We start from the raw sequence: 16,283 nt of genomic DNA, 5'->3' as shown, positions 1-16,283 counted from the left end.
AACAACAAATGCAGAAGCTTTGAATAGTTTGGTGGCTGAACAAATAGACGATGCACATGCAGCAACAACAAGTGCAAATCGAGTGAATAGTTTGGGTCAAGAAATAGAAATAAATGATGATATTGATTGGAATAGTATTGATTGGAATGTTGAGCAAGAATTCCAATTCCAAGAGAATTGGGACATGATAGAGGAAGAAGATCACAATCAATTCATGAACTTCAATGCATGATTATATTATATGAATTATAGGTTTCAAATATACAATGCTTTCAGATTCTCCAACTCTACTTTCAACCCATTGTCTCAACAAAACTACTCTATGAAACGATTCTAAGTGTTCTTTTTTGTTATGTTATAATTAGCATTTTTTTTTAGTTTTTTAACTTGTTTTGCAGATTTTCAATGTAATCACTTTTAATTTCTTTTTTTTATTTCAAGATAATGATTATTCTAATGTTTAGATTTTAAATAATTCATCGATATAATTTTTAAAGATACTATAATATTTGAATGATGTGTAGATTGATAATATTTGAGTTAAATGTATCTAATTTGAAAGGAAAATATGTTTTTAGCAAAAAAAATAGAAATTACAAATAATATCAGGAAAATAGAACAAATAATAGAATTAATTTAATAATAAGGGTTATATTATGTGCTAATTTGATGGTGTGGAAGTGTTTTATTGGTTGGATGTATTAGATACGTGATAATACAAGTAATTATGGTTAATCAAATACTTAAGTAGTTTGTATTATATCTTATAACTTGTATTATAAATTTTGAATTCAAAACCATCTCGTACATTTCGAATTAGCACATATATATACATTTGGATGAATGACTAGGAAAATTTATTAGTCTATAAATTACAAATTGTCATACTCTACTTGCAATTGCTTTTCATATTTATTATTTTATTTGTGTGATTCAGGATTTCAACATTTCATTTCACAATCTAACAATTATCGTCGAGTATAGGACCTGAATTTGGATAAAAAAATTCGTGAAACGGGTTAGGAATAAAAAAAATTAAAATCTAATCTAACTGAATTATCAGATAACATTCAGAAATCCAACACGATGCGAGTATGTGGATATAGATATTTATTAGAATGGACAATTACATATAATGAAAGAATTATTTAAATATGTTGGTTTATTTAAAGAGGTACATGACCCGTTTTCAGTGTAGTTGTCTATGTACTAGTCTTCCAAATCCTGTGACGGCTATTCAGGTGAGTTTCCACCTAATTTCTCATATTCCCAAACATTCCAATCTCATTCTAATCATAAGTGAAATCTTCAAACCCTAACACATACCTGCAACATAGGAACCTGCTTGCTTACTAAGTGTTTGATAAAATGTCTGTTCCAATTTTCATACCTTCGTTGCATATGTTTTTCTCTAATCAGTTAGTCATGTCATAAAAATGTTAATTTGATAGCATATACGAGAAACCAATTTTCAATGGGTATAAGTAGACCGTATTCAACCCCTCACCTTCACCATCATATGTTAGTTTTTGTAATTTTGTATTGGAGGGTATTTTGTTTTCAATTGGTTATGATATTGTGATTGTGTCATTTATTTATTTGATAAAGGGTTTTTCACGCAAAAGAGTATGCCATTGTATGAGTCATCAAGTCACTCTTATCCTATGTTTCCAGAGTATCATCCATACTTTTTTAATGAGGTTAATGCTAGTTGGAAATTAGTTGTTTGAACTTTGAATTAATGGGTTTGGAATTCTAGTATACATCGCATCCATGAATTTTAATTTTAGAATATTATTGTTGTGCTAGATTTATATAGCTTATATGTCTAAATTGTTCTAATGTTGCAGCTGCAGTGTTAAAGAAAAGACGAAACATATGATCCTACAGAGAAGTTGTGTTCAGGAATTTGTTAGATTTCTTTCCTGGATCCTGTAGTGAAGGTTACAAGTAACTTGTAATTTCCAAAGCCTGGTCTAATGCTACTTGAAGCTTCAAACCCTTAAGGTTCAGTGTAAAGAACTCATAGAAATGTTTGCCGTTCGAAATCTCGCCCCTTCAAAGTTTAAGCCACTCCGTTATTTATCACTTCTTTCTGAGTGCAGAAACCATACCCAATCAAATTTATTGCCAATCTCAATACCATACTCAAAACCCCACCCCCAAAGCTTTCCAAAATTCTCACTGCAACCCTCAATTAATTTGTTTAGGACTTTCTCTTCACAGCCTGGAGGTTCACTTCTGAAACAAAAGTTGCCCCTTTCCCGTGAAGGTAATTATGATGAAGGCACCTCCTTGTCTCTTGCTGTCTGTCCTGGTTGTGGGGTTTATATGCAGGACTCCAGCCCTAAGCATCCTGGTTATTTTATCAAACCATCTGAAAAGGACCCGAATTATAGACTGCATGCCCATCTTGAACATGGAGCGCAAGAGCCCGAGTTCTCCAATTCTGTTAAAATGGGACTTGTTATTGAACCAGAAAAGCTCAACACTGGTGATTTGAATTTGACCAGGAAACCAGAGAAGCCAGTTGTATGTGCACGTTGCCATTCGTTGAGGCACTATGGGCAGGTGAAGGATCCGACAGTGGAAAACTTGCTGCCAGATTTTGACTTTGATCATACGGTAGGAAGGAAGTTGGCATCAACAAGCGGGACACGCTCAGTGGTGCTTATGGTTGTGGATGCATCGGATTTTGATGGGTCTTTTCCAAGGAAGGTTGCAATGTTGGTATCTAAGACAATCGAGGATAATTATGCTGCGTGGAAGCAGGGCAAGTCAGGGAATGTGCCTAGAGTGGTACTTGTGGTGACAAAGATTGACTTAATTCCTAGCTCAGTGTCACCTACAAGATTTGAGCATTGGATTAGGCAAAGAGCAAGAGAGGATGGAATTAATAAGATTACTAGTTTGCACATGGTGAGTTCGCTGAGAGATTGGGGACTGAAGAATCTTGTTGATGATATAGTTGAATTGGCTGGGCCTAGAGGGAATGTGTGGGCAGTTGGGGCACAAAATGCAGGAAAGAGTACATTAATAAATTCGTTAGGAAAGTATGTTGGAGGAAAGATTTCACATCTGACAGAAGCACCTGTGCCAGGGACCACACTAGGCATTGTTAGAGTAGAGGGTGTTCTTCCAAGTCAGGCAAAACTATTTGATACACCTGGCCTTCTTCATCCTCACCAGATCACAACTAGGTTGGCGAGAGAAGAGCAAAAGCTTGTTCACATAAGCAAGGAGTTGAAACCTCGGACATACAGAATTAAGGTTAGTGAACCGAAAGGCTATTTGTTATATTGTGTTTAATTTAATGTTAATATATTGACGTTTGTTTGCACTACAATGTTCATTTTTATCTATTGTCTCATAAAACCTGATTTACTTTATTCTTTTACCAATTAATTGTGGTAGGCTGGTCAATCTATTCGCATTGCTGGTCTAATGAGATTGGATATAGAAGAAATGTCCTCGGATACTATTTATGTCACAGTGTGGGCATCTCCTTATCTTCCACTGCATATGGGTAAAGTAGAAAATGCTTCTAAAATGTTTGAAGACCATTTTGGCCGCCAGTTGCAGGTATTCACTTTGCTCTTGTTTTTTCACTCTTGTTAATTCATTTCTTATTCAACAACTCCTTCCCCATGAAGCTTATAAGCTGATTGTAAAACCATCTTAATTTGCTTCCTTCTTCTAAAACATTGCTCTAAGTGGGTTAGAGACTAGAGACCTACAAAAGAATAAGCTTTCTTTTAATCATCACAAAAATTGCACTATTACGTATTTTGAGTTTGACCTTAAAATGACTAGTAGTGCTCATTGAAAATTTGCTTGAATTGCTTTCAAAAAAGTTCTTATAAAACAGTAATCGGGTTTAAGTGTGCAATTGCCATGTTACAAGTTGCTCTTTTCAAATTGTTTTATATCTAGGTAAAGTAAATGCAGATCTTTGTTACAAGTTGCCCTTTTGATTCATCAGCTTGATTTAGCATTACAGTTTCCTCTTGTATAAAATATAATTTTGAATTGTTCTTTGTCCTCCAGCCACCAATCGGGGAGAAACGAGTTCAAGAACTTGGGAAATGGGTGAGAAGGGAATTCCATGTTAGTGGGAACAGTTGGGAGTCAAGTTCTGTAGACATTGCCGCTGCTGGCCTTGGGTGGTTTGCTGTTGGACTTAAAGGAGAGGCACAGTTAGGTGTTTGGACTTATGAAGGAGTTGACGTCGTTATTCGAAATTCTTTGATACCCTATAGATCAAACACTTTTGAAGTTGCTGGATTTACAGTATCCAAGATTGTCTCTCAGTCTGATAAATCTTTGAATAAGTCACCTCTAAGAAATGACAAAAAGGCAAAGACATCAAAAGCACCACCAAGTTTTGTTGAATTGTCACCATTAACTTCTGATGGAGGCATCTCATAATGGTGTCAGTTTTGAAGGAAGAGGAAGAAATTTAATTGCCATTTAGTTTCTAAATGGATAATTTCAAACTGATCAATATTTCAAGTGCAAGCAAGGAGGGTTATGTGTAATGGTGAGGATCAAGCGTGGCATCAGAGAATTTTGCAGTAATCTTTTTATCCAAAATCCATCTAGATATATCGTGTTCCTTGTTAGTTTCCTTAATTCAATTGAAGAGTTTTATGTCACTTTTTGTGGGTACTATTATGCTGCTTCTTAACTTTATTGTTGCAGACTAGAACCGTCCCTTATTGTTAGGGTCCTTGCTAAGTTGCTAGTTACTTGAACTAACTCAATGAAATGAGTCTAAAATCAAATGGGTCTTTGACAGAGAATTTAAGTTTTAATCTTTCTAAATTTTCTTTTGGGATATTGTAGATAATAAGCAAATAAATATAGAATGGTAAAAGTAATAATATTATTATTATTATTTATAGGTTGTCTTGATGGTCTAAGAACATTTAGAACCAATGATATAAAGCACATCTATACAATTAAATTTAAATAAGGTAAGTTTCAATTAATTATTGTATGATATTGATAGGAGATAAATAAAATATTTTACTTAAACACGACTATTTACAATTTTTAATGTTGTGAAACGCAATATGTTATTTTATTAGGCTAGTAACTATTAAGTGATTAAATATAAACATTTAATATAACCACAAGTTAGTTGATCAACACATTTATAGTACTTTACTCTTAATCTTGTTGCAACTAAACAATTGTATATTTGTATTACCATTAGTCAAAGTCTAATATTCATGTGCATGAAGTTATCATGCTAATATGTAATTTAATTTTAAAGCTGATGCAACGTGATGTGATTCTGGAAATATAATAAAGTCATGGAATTATTAAAAATCACTAATAAAAAAATTGATTGGGGACATTACCCCTACATACATAGAAATTGTTATTACCTTTGACTAATTTATAGGCTACATTTCATTAGAATACCTTAACTGAACCTACACTCATATGAGCTCATAATATTCTTCTAATTTTGGAACACTCCCTCATATGAAAAAACACTGCTTGTGCTGAAAATTATATCAAATGAGGATACCCAATAATTCAGTTAAACTACTTTGCTAAGAAGCATTGATGATTAGTTAAAAAAACTGCTTCAAATTCAGCTACCAAATCCAAATGGTGATTTTGTCCTACTACCACCTTCTCCATACATGTCATTCCACTTCCTCAACTCATTCATGCTTGTTGCATCATATGCAACTGAGGGCCCCACCTACACATTTTAACAAAGAGTTAAACAACCTAAATAGAAGTTCCTTAACTCAAACTCTCATGTTGAAATGGTTTTAGATAGTTTTATATAAACACTGAAAAGAACTTTACTTTACATAAGAACATCACAGTTCAAGATGAACAAATAAAATATTATTTACCTTGCCTTTTGACTCAACAAAATCATCTAAATTAAGAGGCCTTAATACTGAAGGCATGGCATTATCTCCTCCCTGTGCAAACAAAAAAAATAATACCATGTGAGCCAATCAAATTATTGACACAAAAACCGATGAATGCTTAAGCCGAAGCATGGATCATTAACTGCTAAGTAAATTAGTTAAGGGAATAGTTAGAACTTTCTTCTGTAATTATATGATAGTTTTCCACAGACATGGTACAGTAAGTTACCAAATTTCACCTACAAGCAAGTCTCACATATAAATCAATGCATATTCATCATTCAAAAAGACTAATTTAGTAATCCCTGTACCTTTTTCTCTTCCTCTATGAGCTCTTGAACAGGCCTATATGCAGAAGCAATACAAAGGTTCTGCCAATATAAGCATGCATCAGCATCATATACATGACATTATGTTTATAAATAGAATATTTCACACTTCAGCTAAAGGCAAGCAAAGGAAACATTGCTGTCTCTATTCAGTTGCAGTTAACAATATTTACCTTCAAATCACTGCCAGAATATCCTTCAGTCAACTTAGCAAGTTTGTCATACTCAAAATTGGGAACCAAATTTTCTTGAGCAAGGACTATTCTTAAAATCTTCATTCGATTTTCAGCATCTGGTAAATCAACATATATCCTAAACAAACACAATGACAACACAGCTTAATTAACCAAACTGCTTTATTTTCCAGAATTTAACACAAACCTTCATACTAAAAACCAATTGGCTTTGATACCATTGGCAATAAGAAGAATAGCCTAACAGGTATTTAAACCACACCCACAACAATTAGGCAAGTGATGCAAGGCTTATGTACCAAGAATTAAATTTACCAATATACCCTTATTTACTCAACATTTTTTTTTATAATCAACAAACTATTAATGTATACAAATTAAAAGAGACCCAATAATGAAAAAGGATAATTTGGGGAAATATATTAACCATTGACAAAATTAATGCTTCTAACTAAGTTAACAATCATCCTAAGTTCTTCTGAAACTACGGAAAAGAGTCTTATATAGGACTGCAGGTAGAACACCCATAACCTAGAAATGTGATAGTTACAAACAAGACAATGGCTAAAACCCGTCAACCAAAAGTTCTAGCATTTAGGAGGCATCCTACTACTTACCTTCTTGGTAAACGACGAATAACAGCATCATCAAGGTCGAATGGTCTGTTTGTTGCACCAAGAATGAGGATTCTTTGGTTTTCTTTTGACCTCAATCCATCCCAAGCTGCCATGAACTCATTCCTCATTCTTCTAGTGGCCTCATGTTCAAAGGCACCACCTCGAGCACCAAGCAAACTGTCAACCTATAACGGATATTCTAGTAAGAAATCTATTTACTACGGGCTTAATTACATTTTCGGGTACAATAAAGAAAGGGGGTTGGCATCACATATTAGACTTTTCTTGGTTGAATTTTGTGGGTGCACTCCTGGAAATTAGAAACTAATATTTGAGATTGATTAAACTGTACCATAAAATAAAACATTACTTTTCTAATATACCATGCAGGCGATGAGAAAAGATATGCAAAAAGAAACTCACTTCATCAACAAATATAATGACAGGAGCAAGCTTGCTGGCAAAGGAGAAAAGGGCTTTAGTTAGTTTTTCCGCATCTCCAAACCACTGTAACAGCAAAGAAGCAAATATATAACATAAAAGAAATAAGATATCCCACATAAATGAAGAAACTAAATATACACACATATAGAGAGAAAAAGAGAGAAGGAAATTGTAGGCACTCCCGCACTTATACTTTTACCGAATTTTACTCATCTATCCTCCACAACCTAGATGGGAGTATCCTAATTTACCTAAGTCAAATCTTCAAGTTTCTAGCCCACTCGCCTGATCATTAGATGTTCCTTCTTGACAAGTCTGTCTGGAAGTCCAAACCTACCTCTAAGGTCAAACATTTTTGTTTTGATATACATGTAGGAATAATGAAATGTTCAGGTCTACTCCAGAAACAGAAGCTCGCATAGTTAGGTATTGTAAAGACAGGTAATATCTTATGCAATAGCTTCTGACGTTCATGGTAAAAAATTTGTATCTTTACACCATGACTTGCACATTAGAAAGCTTTTCGCAGGAAAAAGGTAAGGCGTGATTTTTAAGGAAGTTGCTATCTATGAAGTTCTCTTGTAGCATTTTTAAGGATATTATGTGCCATGTTAAAACAAAGAATCAAGACGCATACACTTAAACAGAGATCTGTCTTCCACTTTATTTACCTACATCAATAACACCTGCCACACCAGTATCTGGTAGAAAAGGACGAATCTTAAGAAAGAAAAGCAATAACTATCAGATCTGCTAAAACCTAATCCTTTTATTGACCATCCATCAATTGTTTTTCATGTTTTTGTTGCAAGAATAAAAATCACCTTTGAAGTAAGAGTTGAACCAGTTATGCTGATAAAATTTGCACCAGCTTCTGTTGCAAGTGCCTTGGCCAATAGAGTTTTCCCAGTTCCAGGAGGACCGAAGAGTAATATTCCTTTGCAGGGCTGAAAATGTTTTATTAATTACGTACAATAATCAAACAGAACAAAACTGATTTGGATTCACGGAGAATGCATAAAAAGACAAGATTCATTACCCGCAACAAGTTTCCGCGGGAGAAAAGATTTGGCCTTCTCATTGGAAGAATAACAAGTTCATTAAGTGCCTTCTTCACATCTTCAAGAGCACCTATGTCATCAAACTTCACCCCAATTTCATCAGAGGGTACTACGGCTGATAGGAAATTGCGCTCAAACTCATCCTTTGCAAGGCTCTGATAAACAGAAATCATTGTAAGGTTAAAATCCCTTCACTTCAATATCAATTGTAGTACTAGTAGGAGTAAAAACAAACCACATGCCTTGAAGTTCTCAAAAGGCTTCTGTGATATAGTTTCCTGATCCTTCATCCTTGAGATTGCAATTTCAAGACTTCACACAGGAAAAGAACAACAAATGAGCTTTGAAATTCTACCAAATAACAAGCAGAATGATGAGAAATAAATTTAAACCTTTCACGAGGGAGGCACAATCGTTCTCCTTTAACAGAGGGAAGCAGACATGATGACAAGTAATGATTTTTTGCCCACCCTACAACCTTTTCAGCTTCTGAAAACAAAATAAATGACGTAAAAAACATTGACAAGTGTGAAAATAAAGTTAAGGGTTTTAGAATCTGGCAGCAGTTACATACTTTGCTTTGTCAAAATGACATCATCAGTATTTACGTGCAATAGGTCTGTGCATGATAGCTGATGCTTTTCAAGAACCTGCAACATGAGAATTCAGTTATTTCACTAACTATCAGCAATTTAGAAATAAATCCAATGCTTCAGAAATCAGAGAATTACCTTCCGTAGTTCATTAAAATTGCTACGTGAAATGACAAATTTCCTATCATCATCAAGTTGTTTCTTAAATGTTGCTAGCAGATTATCATCCTGTAATACATTATTTCAGATGAAAACATGATGTAAATGAAGAAAACAATAACTATGCAGAACAGAAAGACAAAGCAAATGAAAGCACAGATTTATTTCTAGCAACCACAATATCATGAGCAAATTGACAGCTACGGTTGGACAAATCAAGGAGAATTATAAGATTTCTATTGTCAGCATTTGAGCAAGATTAGTTACTCATTCCTTGGAAGAAATCCACCCGCAAAAAAAACTAGGAGAAATGGTAATCAATATGAACATCGGAAATTTACCTTGCCATTGTATAGTAGAAATATCTCAGAACAAGACAGCACAAAATAATATAGAACAAAATGTATGTCTCTACATATGTAAACCCATCTATAAATGAATAGAATATCCTCACTAAGAAAATTTTCAAAATTTAATGTTATTTTTCCTCCAGTATGGTACATACACTGAACCGAGATGTTTGAATATCTCAGACTGTGGTGTTTGACATGAGTCAAAACAATAGAATTTTACGTGCTTCTTGTAGAATAGACAAACCAACTACTTTTGGTGATTCATCATGGCACTAACTATACATAAAACAATTACCTTAGGTGGATGTACACACAAAATATTAGAGAAAAGCTTGTGAATTCCATCATCTTCCGAGCTCTTTGTCCCTTTAAATCCGTCAGTCAACCGTTTCAGAGACAAAGGCTGTAAACAATTACGAAATCAAATTCAATTATAGGACCATACAGAATCATTTAATGATTATCATAATGCCCAAGTGCACCAATACCCTGCACTGTTAGCTTTTTTCTAAAAGAAGAATATATATATATACACACACATCAGAGAGAAGAGAATAGAACAAAAGTATGAGGATAAGAAATCCTCATAAAATAAATAAAAAACTAAGCCGGAAATACAAAGAGAGCGCCAAAAGAACTAATACTGTTAGCATTTTATTGACCACTGGTTTCTGCATCCCAATTTAGTTAAGATGTTGATAAAGCTGACGATAGGGCAGATTACAAGTGCGCTTAGACACATAGAATTTGCAATAATAATTTTAACAACAATCAAGCCTGAGTCCCACAATGTGGAGTCGGCTACATGGATTGAATGGTGCCATAATTTTCTATAATAATTTTAACAATAAGAAGAAGAAAAATACCAGTAGTTTTCACTATGTTAGCATACAGCCACATAAAATATCATCATGTAGCTAACAAAATAACTCATAATAATATATTACGAGAAGCATGATTTCAAAACGAATATACATTTGGGGGAAGGACTAAGGATAAGGTTGATAGACAATATATTAATTTAAACAATTCAAGGACTGAGAAAGAATGGATAGTGATTTGATGGCCGCATAATTTGAACCCCGTGACAAATTAAAAATATAATATTTTAGGGAATGCATAAATTTGTAGAAGGATAGCAACAATTACCAGCTTAGCAACACGGCCTAAGTTCGGAAGTATCATTGTCTGTCACAACATAAATCATTGTAAGACATATTCTATTAGGAATGCATTTCAGTCACATATATTTAAAACATATTCTGTGTGATAAAAAAATAAAGCTTACAAATTGTTCTTTTTCCTTTGATCCTGACTGAACTTTGTTTTGCCCACAAATCAACACTACGGGACCAGATAACTTGTCAAACATCTCTTCGACCTTATGAAAAAACTCATTTTGTTTTGACTTAGGAACTGATTTATGCAGCCACTGTGAACAGTCTGGAAAATAGACAATAAGAGGTTGTCTGGATTTCAGAACCTGCAAAAACAAGTCAGGTTTACCATCATCGCAACAAGATTTAGGCTATCCTATTCTGAGATTTCAAAATATTCGAAGTACCAGATCACTATACCTCACATAATGCCTCCATTGCTATGTAGCAATCCTGTCCAAGTGCATCAAGATCATTCTCAACGTCCTTAACTGTGAAAAATTAAATAAAAAAAACTTAGTTTGATCATAATCACAAGAACTAAAATCCACATTCGTATTTTTTACCCAAAAGGGACGGGAAAAGTGACTCCAACTCATACTTATATAAGAATTTCTACACCTAATAGAGCCCTCGGCATTATAGTCTAAAAAACTCAATCCTGGGATATAAACTGCTACTTCAAGCCCTTATAATAATTTCATGACAACTTAATTATCAAATCCATAGACATTAGATTTTGTGAAAAATCAAGATAACCCTTATGACTTGGCAAGAAAATCCACTCATCCCCTTAACAATTAGGATGAAAAATATTACTTCCATTAAAAAGAAATTGGTGCATTTGGGAAAAATGTCAAACTGCAATTTACATTTAAGAAGTTAAACATAGATACATATATCATTACTATATGCTTCAGCTAACAGAGATTCTAGCTAGTTAAGTGGTTAAACTTAAAACAAACAAAAAACATCAACAATATCTTCTGACAATCAACTGAACATACAAAATAAGGGGGAGCAATAGGTTCAAGGAAATAGAAGATCAAACTTTTTAAGTATACTGAATTAGAAAAGGTTACCATTTATCCAATAAATCGCTGGCTTTCTATGCTCGTCATTAAGTTTCTCTACCTCACCCTCATTGGCACTTTCTTCATTAATGTCCAGGAGGACAGCAACTCGATCTTGATCTTCATTCACTTCATATACCTCTCCTCTCTGACCACTGGTTAAAGGCCTGAAAAATATCCACATCTCGTTAAAATTGAAAAGAGCAACACCAAGAATCTTGCATCTTGGAAACACATAATTCTCATCTGTAAGAAACTCGTTGTGTACACCGGTGTAATATATTTTAGAAGAAAACGTCAAAAGGAAAATAAAAAAATTAAGCATGTCGTGTAACACAAAAATGAGTGTCAAACATATTAATAGTGCACCTTAGTATTAGATAAAAATAAATGACTAGAAAAAGATAATACGGAAACACTGCACCATGGTCGCATTATCATTATCTCTATCCAATAGAAGTTCTTTTATTTGGAAGTATTAATAAATTGAGCAATAATTTTATCCATTTACAATCGTTTTGTTGTTCTCATAAACGCAAATTTGCTAACATTTTGTAGTTAGACGATAAAACCTTTACCAACAATTTATTAAATATATGACTATAATGGCCCAGACAGATCAAAAGGGAAGTTCGTGTACACTGTTTTCTTCAATAAATGAGGAGAAAATCTAACATATGAAGAATCTAATTTTCTGGAAGTTAATGGGTCGTGAATTGAAGTAAGCATCAGCTATCTTAGGAGGGGGAACAGAGCAATCATTTTATTACCTATCGTCAGCTGTAACAGATGGCCCAACGTACTTCACACGGTCGCCTATGAATTTCAACAAATCAGAAAGGAATATATATAAACACGAATTTTAATATATAGTTTAAAAATGAACCATTAAAAGTTTGCAACATCTCAAATTCATTTGATATCATAAATGCAACAAACAGAAATATCACCATCTTCCAACAGAAAATCAATTTAGAGCTAAAACATATGACTGTATAGAACTAACGTATATGCTGGAATGGGGAGAATTCACAACTTAGCTTTGCTTGAAAGGAGATAAAGTAGAAAGTCACATATAACAAGTTTGTATGTACGATAGAAGTTCCATCTAGCTGAATGTGTTACCTTTCCTTAGCCGGCATTCAGATTTATCAGAAGACTTGGCATCAATAGACTTAGATGATTCAGAACTCTCAGGTCTTACGGACTCAATCTGCCAAAAGATTTGGGAGTAGGAAGAGAGATATTGATCTGTCATTTTTTACTTCACTTTATAAGACTGTCCTCAATGAATTGGAAAAATAAACTTCAACCTTTACATTCTTAATTAACTATAATGCAAAATAACACAAAAAACTTGATCTTCAACAAAGATTATGATCTACATGTTTTCAATCTGCCCCAAAACACAATGTCATCAAAAAATAGAGATCCATGTTTCACCACTTCACAATGCTACATTGATTTCCTAGTATTCATTGGCCTAAATTGAACATGCATTTTTAAAGTACATAGCAAATAGTTATGAAATAACACTAGAATCAGAATACCACTTTTTAAACATTCATGATCTAATGTTGTATTTTATGCATGGAGTAGAAGCTTCCACAGTTACCACATACTTCTTTTTATCATAGCGAGAAGATAAAATAATAATAGAAAAACATCCCATGACTCTTAAAAACAGTTAAGTATTATACACCTTGTCAAATTCTTCAATGTTGTAAGGAACAAGTTTCTGAACAGCTGCTTCAACCTTCTTAAGAGCTGCTTCAGCATGTGCAAGTGCATCATCATTATCACTTACATCTGGCTTTACCTCGGTACTGCTAGCATCATTGTCATCCTCATTCTCGGACTCTATTGAATCTTCTTCTTCCGAGTCTTCATTATCGTCATCAGACTCGTAGTCTGATAAATCATCATCCATATCCTGCATAAAAATTTAATATCTGTTTACCTCCTTACTAAGAAACCACTTACTAACTTCAAACTTCTTCCGGAACTTACATAAGGAGCAATGGTGCTACTATCAAGCACCAACAAAGGAACTTGTAAATCTTGTGCAAGAGCTCTAACTACTCTTTCACGATAGAGCTCAGTGCCTGAAGATAAAGAAAGCCAAAATAAACATTCAGCCTGAAGACATAAATTAAAACAAAGCTTCTGGTGCATAGATGTTCGTGAAATAACATTCAAAATAAACATTACAAATTAAATGGAATAACAAGGGCAAATTTTGTGGAATTTATGACAGACCAGGAATGCTCTGAAGCAATATTCTTCCACTTGAAGATTTGAGGCGAGTGCCAAAAGACAAAGCAAACTTATTGTGTCTCAAATGGGAGGCAGCACATTCCACAAGAAGATCTTTTGTATATGCACTATGAACGGAAAAATCGAACATTAAAATCGACAATAAACTTTGGAAAAGAGAATATATCAGAACTATGAAATAAGAACAAAAAGAAATAATAAGTAATTACTTAATTTGATAAGGAAATGTGTCCCATGAAATGTTTATCTTCTCCCAAGGAACTATTCTTCTAAGAAACTCGTTTTTAAACTTATCCTTTCTTGTCAAAAATGGTGATTCTCTCTTTTTACTTTCTATGGAAAGCTTCTCATTGTTAAGCCATTCCTCTTGGTCTTGTTCTCCTATTTGTGCATGTGAGTGTGCATTGCAGCACTTGACATCTTTCCCCGACATCTCTTGTTGATTCTGTCCCTTACTGAGGTTAGATCCAACATTAACATGTACATGCTTATCCTCACTTGCATTTCTTCCATCGCTTTCAGAACTATATGCACGTACAAGTGCACTCCATAAACTAGGCCTTTTGTCCAGACCGGTACAACTATTTGTAGAAGAAGCACTTGCTACATGCCTCAATGAATTTGAACCTAGAAGATGCCTTCTAATGATACTACCATGTGATGAGCATTCTTTCACAGGGCTCTTGGGCGACAAAGATCGAAAGCATGCAGCACTAGAGAATCTTGGCAAGAAAAAGTATTTTGTTGGCTGCAATACTAAAGCCCATCTCCGATCTCTGCCCTGTATTCTCCTAAAGTACATCGAATTTATTGTCTCCCTTCAACTCCTACTGAGCTACAGCAGAGCTTCCTTCAAAATTAGATAATTGTAGTTATAAAATCCATAAGTTCATTATTTAATAATTATAATGATCAAAGTGCAATTAAAAGTATGGGTAACCAACTCACACAATGATTCAAGTAGATTTCTGTTTTACCCAAGAAACGAAATGTTGAATTCTTGGAAATAAAGCACGAACCAAAAGTTACTAATCTTCAGTTGATTGTATTGCATAACTGATTCAATGATATGTGATAAGCAATGCTACTGAAAAATGCTTTGACTCGCATAAAATTAGTTCATAAGAAGATTCTGACTCACATGCAAGTCAAGGTAGTGTTGAGATCATATACTAATTCGTGGATTAAAATAAAGACCAGAGAAATACTCTTGTACATTTATCATTTTGAGAGATAACATTCTATTAAACTTAGACAGTTAACCAGAGAAATGCAGATAACATTCTATAAAACCGGAGAAAATTGATCATTACTTTTTTTTCACTAAGTTGATGATGACAAATTAACTGATTCAATGAGACAAGCCACTCATGTTCCAAAATAAAATACTTCCAAATGAAATAATCTACAGGACAATCCCATGGGACATGGAAGGCCAGAATTGTAAAAGAGACAAAACATGCCGAATTCATGGTGACATAATAAGGTATACACTGGACAAATTCAAAACCAAAGTAAGGCACAAGCAACAACAATGTGATTATGTACATATAAGCACTCTAGAAGCTCCAACATTAACAACTTCAACTGCACACATTATAAAATAAGCTTGCACTCACAAAAAAAATCGTATTGAAAATAAAACAATCAATGTTTGAATTCCAAATATAATCAACCTGAAGCTCCCAACTGCAACTCCAGTAGAAAAATAAATAAATAAAAACTCAAAGTGTTAATAACTGATGTGCAATAAGTAGAAATAGAAAACACACATTACCCATGTAATAAGTAAGTAAAAGATTAAAAATTTACCCTTTTTAACTTGGAATATATTTCAGTGAATTACTAATGGAATGAAGAAGAAGAGAAGAAGTGTAGCTTTTACAAGATATGTGTTTGTTTCGTGGGAAACGAGGTTAGTGTTGGAGCATAAGAGAGAGAGAGAGAAAGAAAATGCAAAAGGAGCGTTGTGGAGAAGAAAGTGTTATGAGTGCAGAAGCAAAGGGTGTTCCTCTTCCCCTCGTACGTAGGTTTCATGTCTTAGGATGTTTTAGGCCCATCTCTCTCACAAGCCCGTAACAAAGTCTAAGAAATTGCACTATTGTGCTTTCTTATTATTTACATTA

General features: G+C 33.9%; 2 protein-coding genes across 3 annotated transcripts; one reads left to right on the top strand and one right to left on the bottom strand.

The window, feature by feature from the left end:
• Positions 1,181-4,718, top strand: LOC109325853 (GTP-binding protein BRASSINAZOLE INSENSITIVE PALE GREEN 2, chloroplastic). Its single transcript, XM_019558450.1, has 4 exons — positions 1,181-1,241; positions 1,851-3,270; positions 3,415-3,582; positions 4,048-4,718. The coding sequence occupies exons 2-4, from the start codon at positions 2,032-2,034 to the stop codon at positions 4,426-4,428; spliced, it is 1,788 nt and encodes a 595-aa protein (XP_019413995.1). The 5' UTR covers positions 1,181-1,241; positions 1,851-2,031; the 3' UTR covers positions 4,429-4,718.
• On the bottom strand, positions 5,347-16,165 carry LOC109325360. Of its 2 annotated transcripts, none has more exons than XM_019557671.1 (24): positions 15,970-16,165; positions 14,367-15,007; positions 14,140-14,264; positions 13,891-13,985; positions 13,583-13,813; positions 13,006-13,093; positions 12,651-12,696; positions 11,890-12,047; positions 11,228-11,298; positions 10,939-11,133; positions 10,800-10,838; positions 9,946-10,053; positions 9,277-9,366; positions 9,120-9,195; positions 8,938-9,034; positions 8,788-8,857; positions 8,524-8,700; positions 8,309-8,431; positions 7,464-7,547; positions 7,041-7,225; positions 6,403-6,541; positions 6,212-6,271; positions 5,880-5,951; positions 5,347-5,719 (listed from the first exon to the last, which is right to left on the bottom strand). In XM_019557671.1, the coding sequence occupies exons 2-24, from the start codon at positions 14,957-14,959 to the stop codon at positions 5,606-5,608; spliced, it is 3,036 nt and encodes a 1,011-aa protein (XP_019413216.1). In that variant the 5' UTR covers positions 14,960-15,007; positions 15,970-16,165; the 3' UTR covers positions 5,347-5,605. The 2 variants fall into 2 exon arrangements, with proteins under 2 accessions (XP_019413216.1, XP_019413217.1); XM_019557672.1 differs by lacking the exon at positions 15,970-16,165 and adding an exon at positions 15,106-15,125.

The sequence above is a fragment of the Lupinus angustifolius genome, chromosome LG13 (assembly GCF_001865875.1).
Source record: "Lupinus angustifolius cultivar Tanjil chromosome LG13, LupAngTanjil_v1.0, whole genome shotgun sequence".
NCBI classification, from domain to species: Eukaryota; Viridiplantae; Streptophyta; class Magnoliopsida; order Fabales; family Fabaceae; genus Lupinus; species Lupinus angustifolius.
The sequence above is the reverse complement of the archived record's forward strand: the minus strand, read 5'-3'. Positions and strand labels throughout refer to the sequence as shown.

Coding starts and splice junctions, on each gene's coding strand:
- LOC109325853 (XM_019558450.1), top strand. CDS start 2,032: ATGTTTGCCGTTCGAAATCTCGCCCCTTCAAAGTTTAAGCCACTCCGT. Junction 3,271..3,414: donor CTCGGACATACAGAATTAAG/GTTAGTGAACCG, acceptor TAATTGTGGTAG/GCTGGTCAATCTATTCGCAT. Junction 3,583..4,047: donor ATTTTGGCCGCCAGTTGCAG/GTATTCACTTTG, acceptor TTTGTCCTCCAG/CCACCAATCGGGGAGAAACG.
- LOC109325360 (XM_019557671.1), bottom strand. CDS start 14,959: ATGTACTTTAGGAGAATACAGGGCAGAGATCGGAGATGGGCTTTAGTA. Junction 14,265..14,366: donor ACATTTCCTTATCAAATTAA/GTAATTACTTAT, acceptor TTCCGTTCATAG/TGCATATACAAAAGATCTTC. Junction 7,226..7,463: donor TCATTATATTTGTTGATGAA/GTGAGTTTCTTT, acceptor TATCCGTTATAG/GTTGACAGTTTGCTTGGTGC.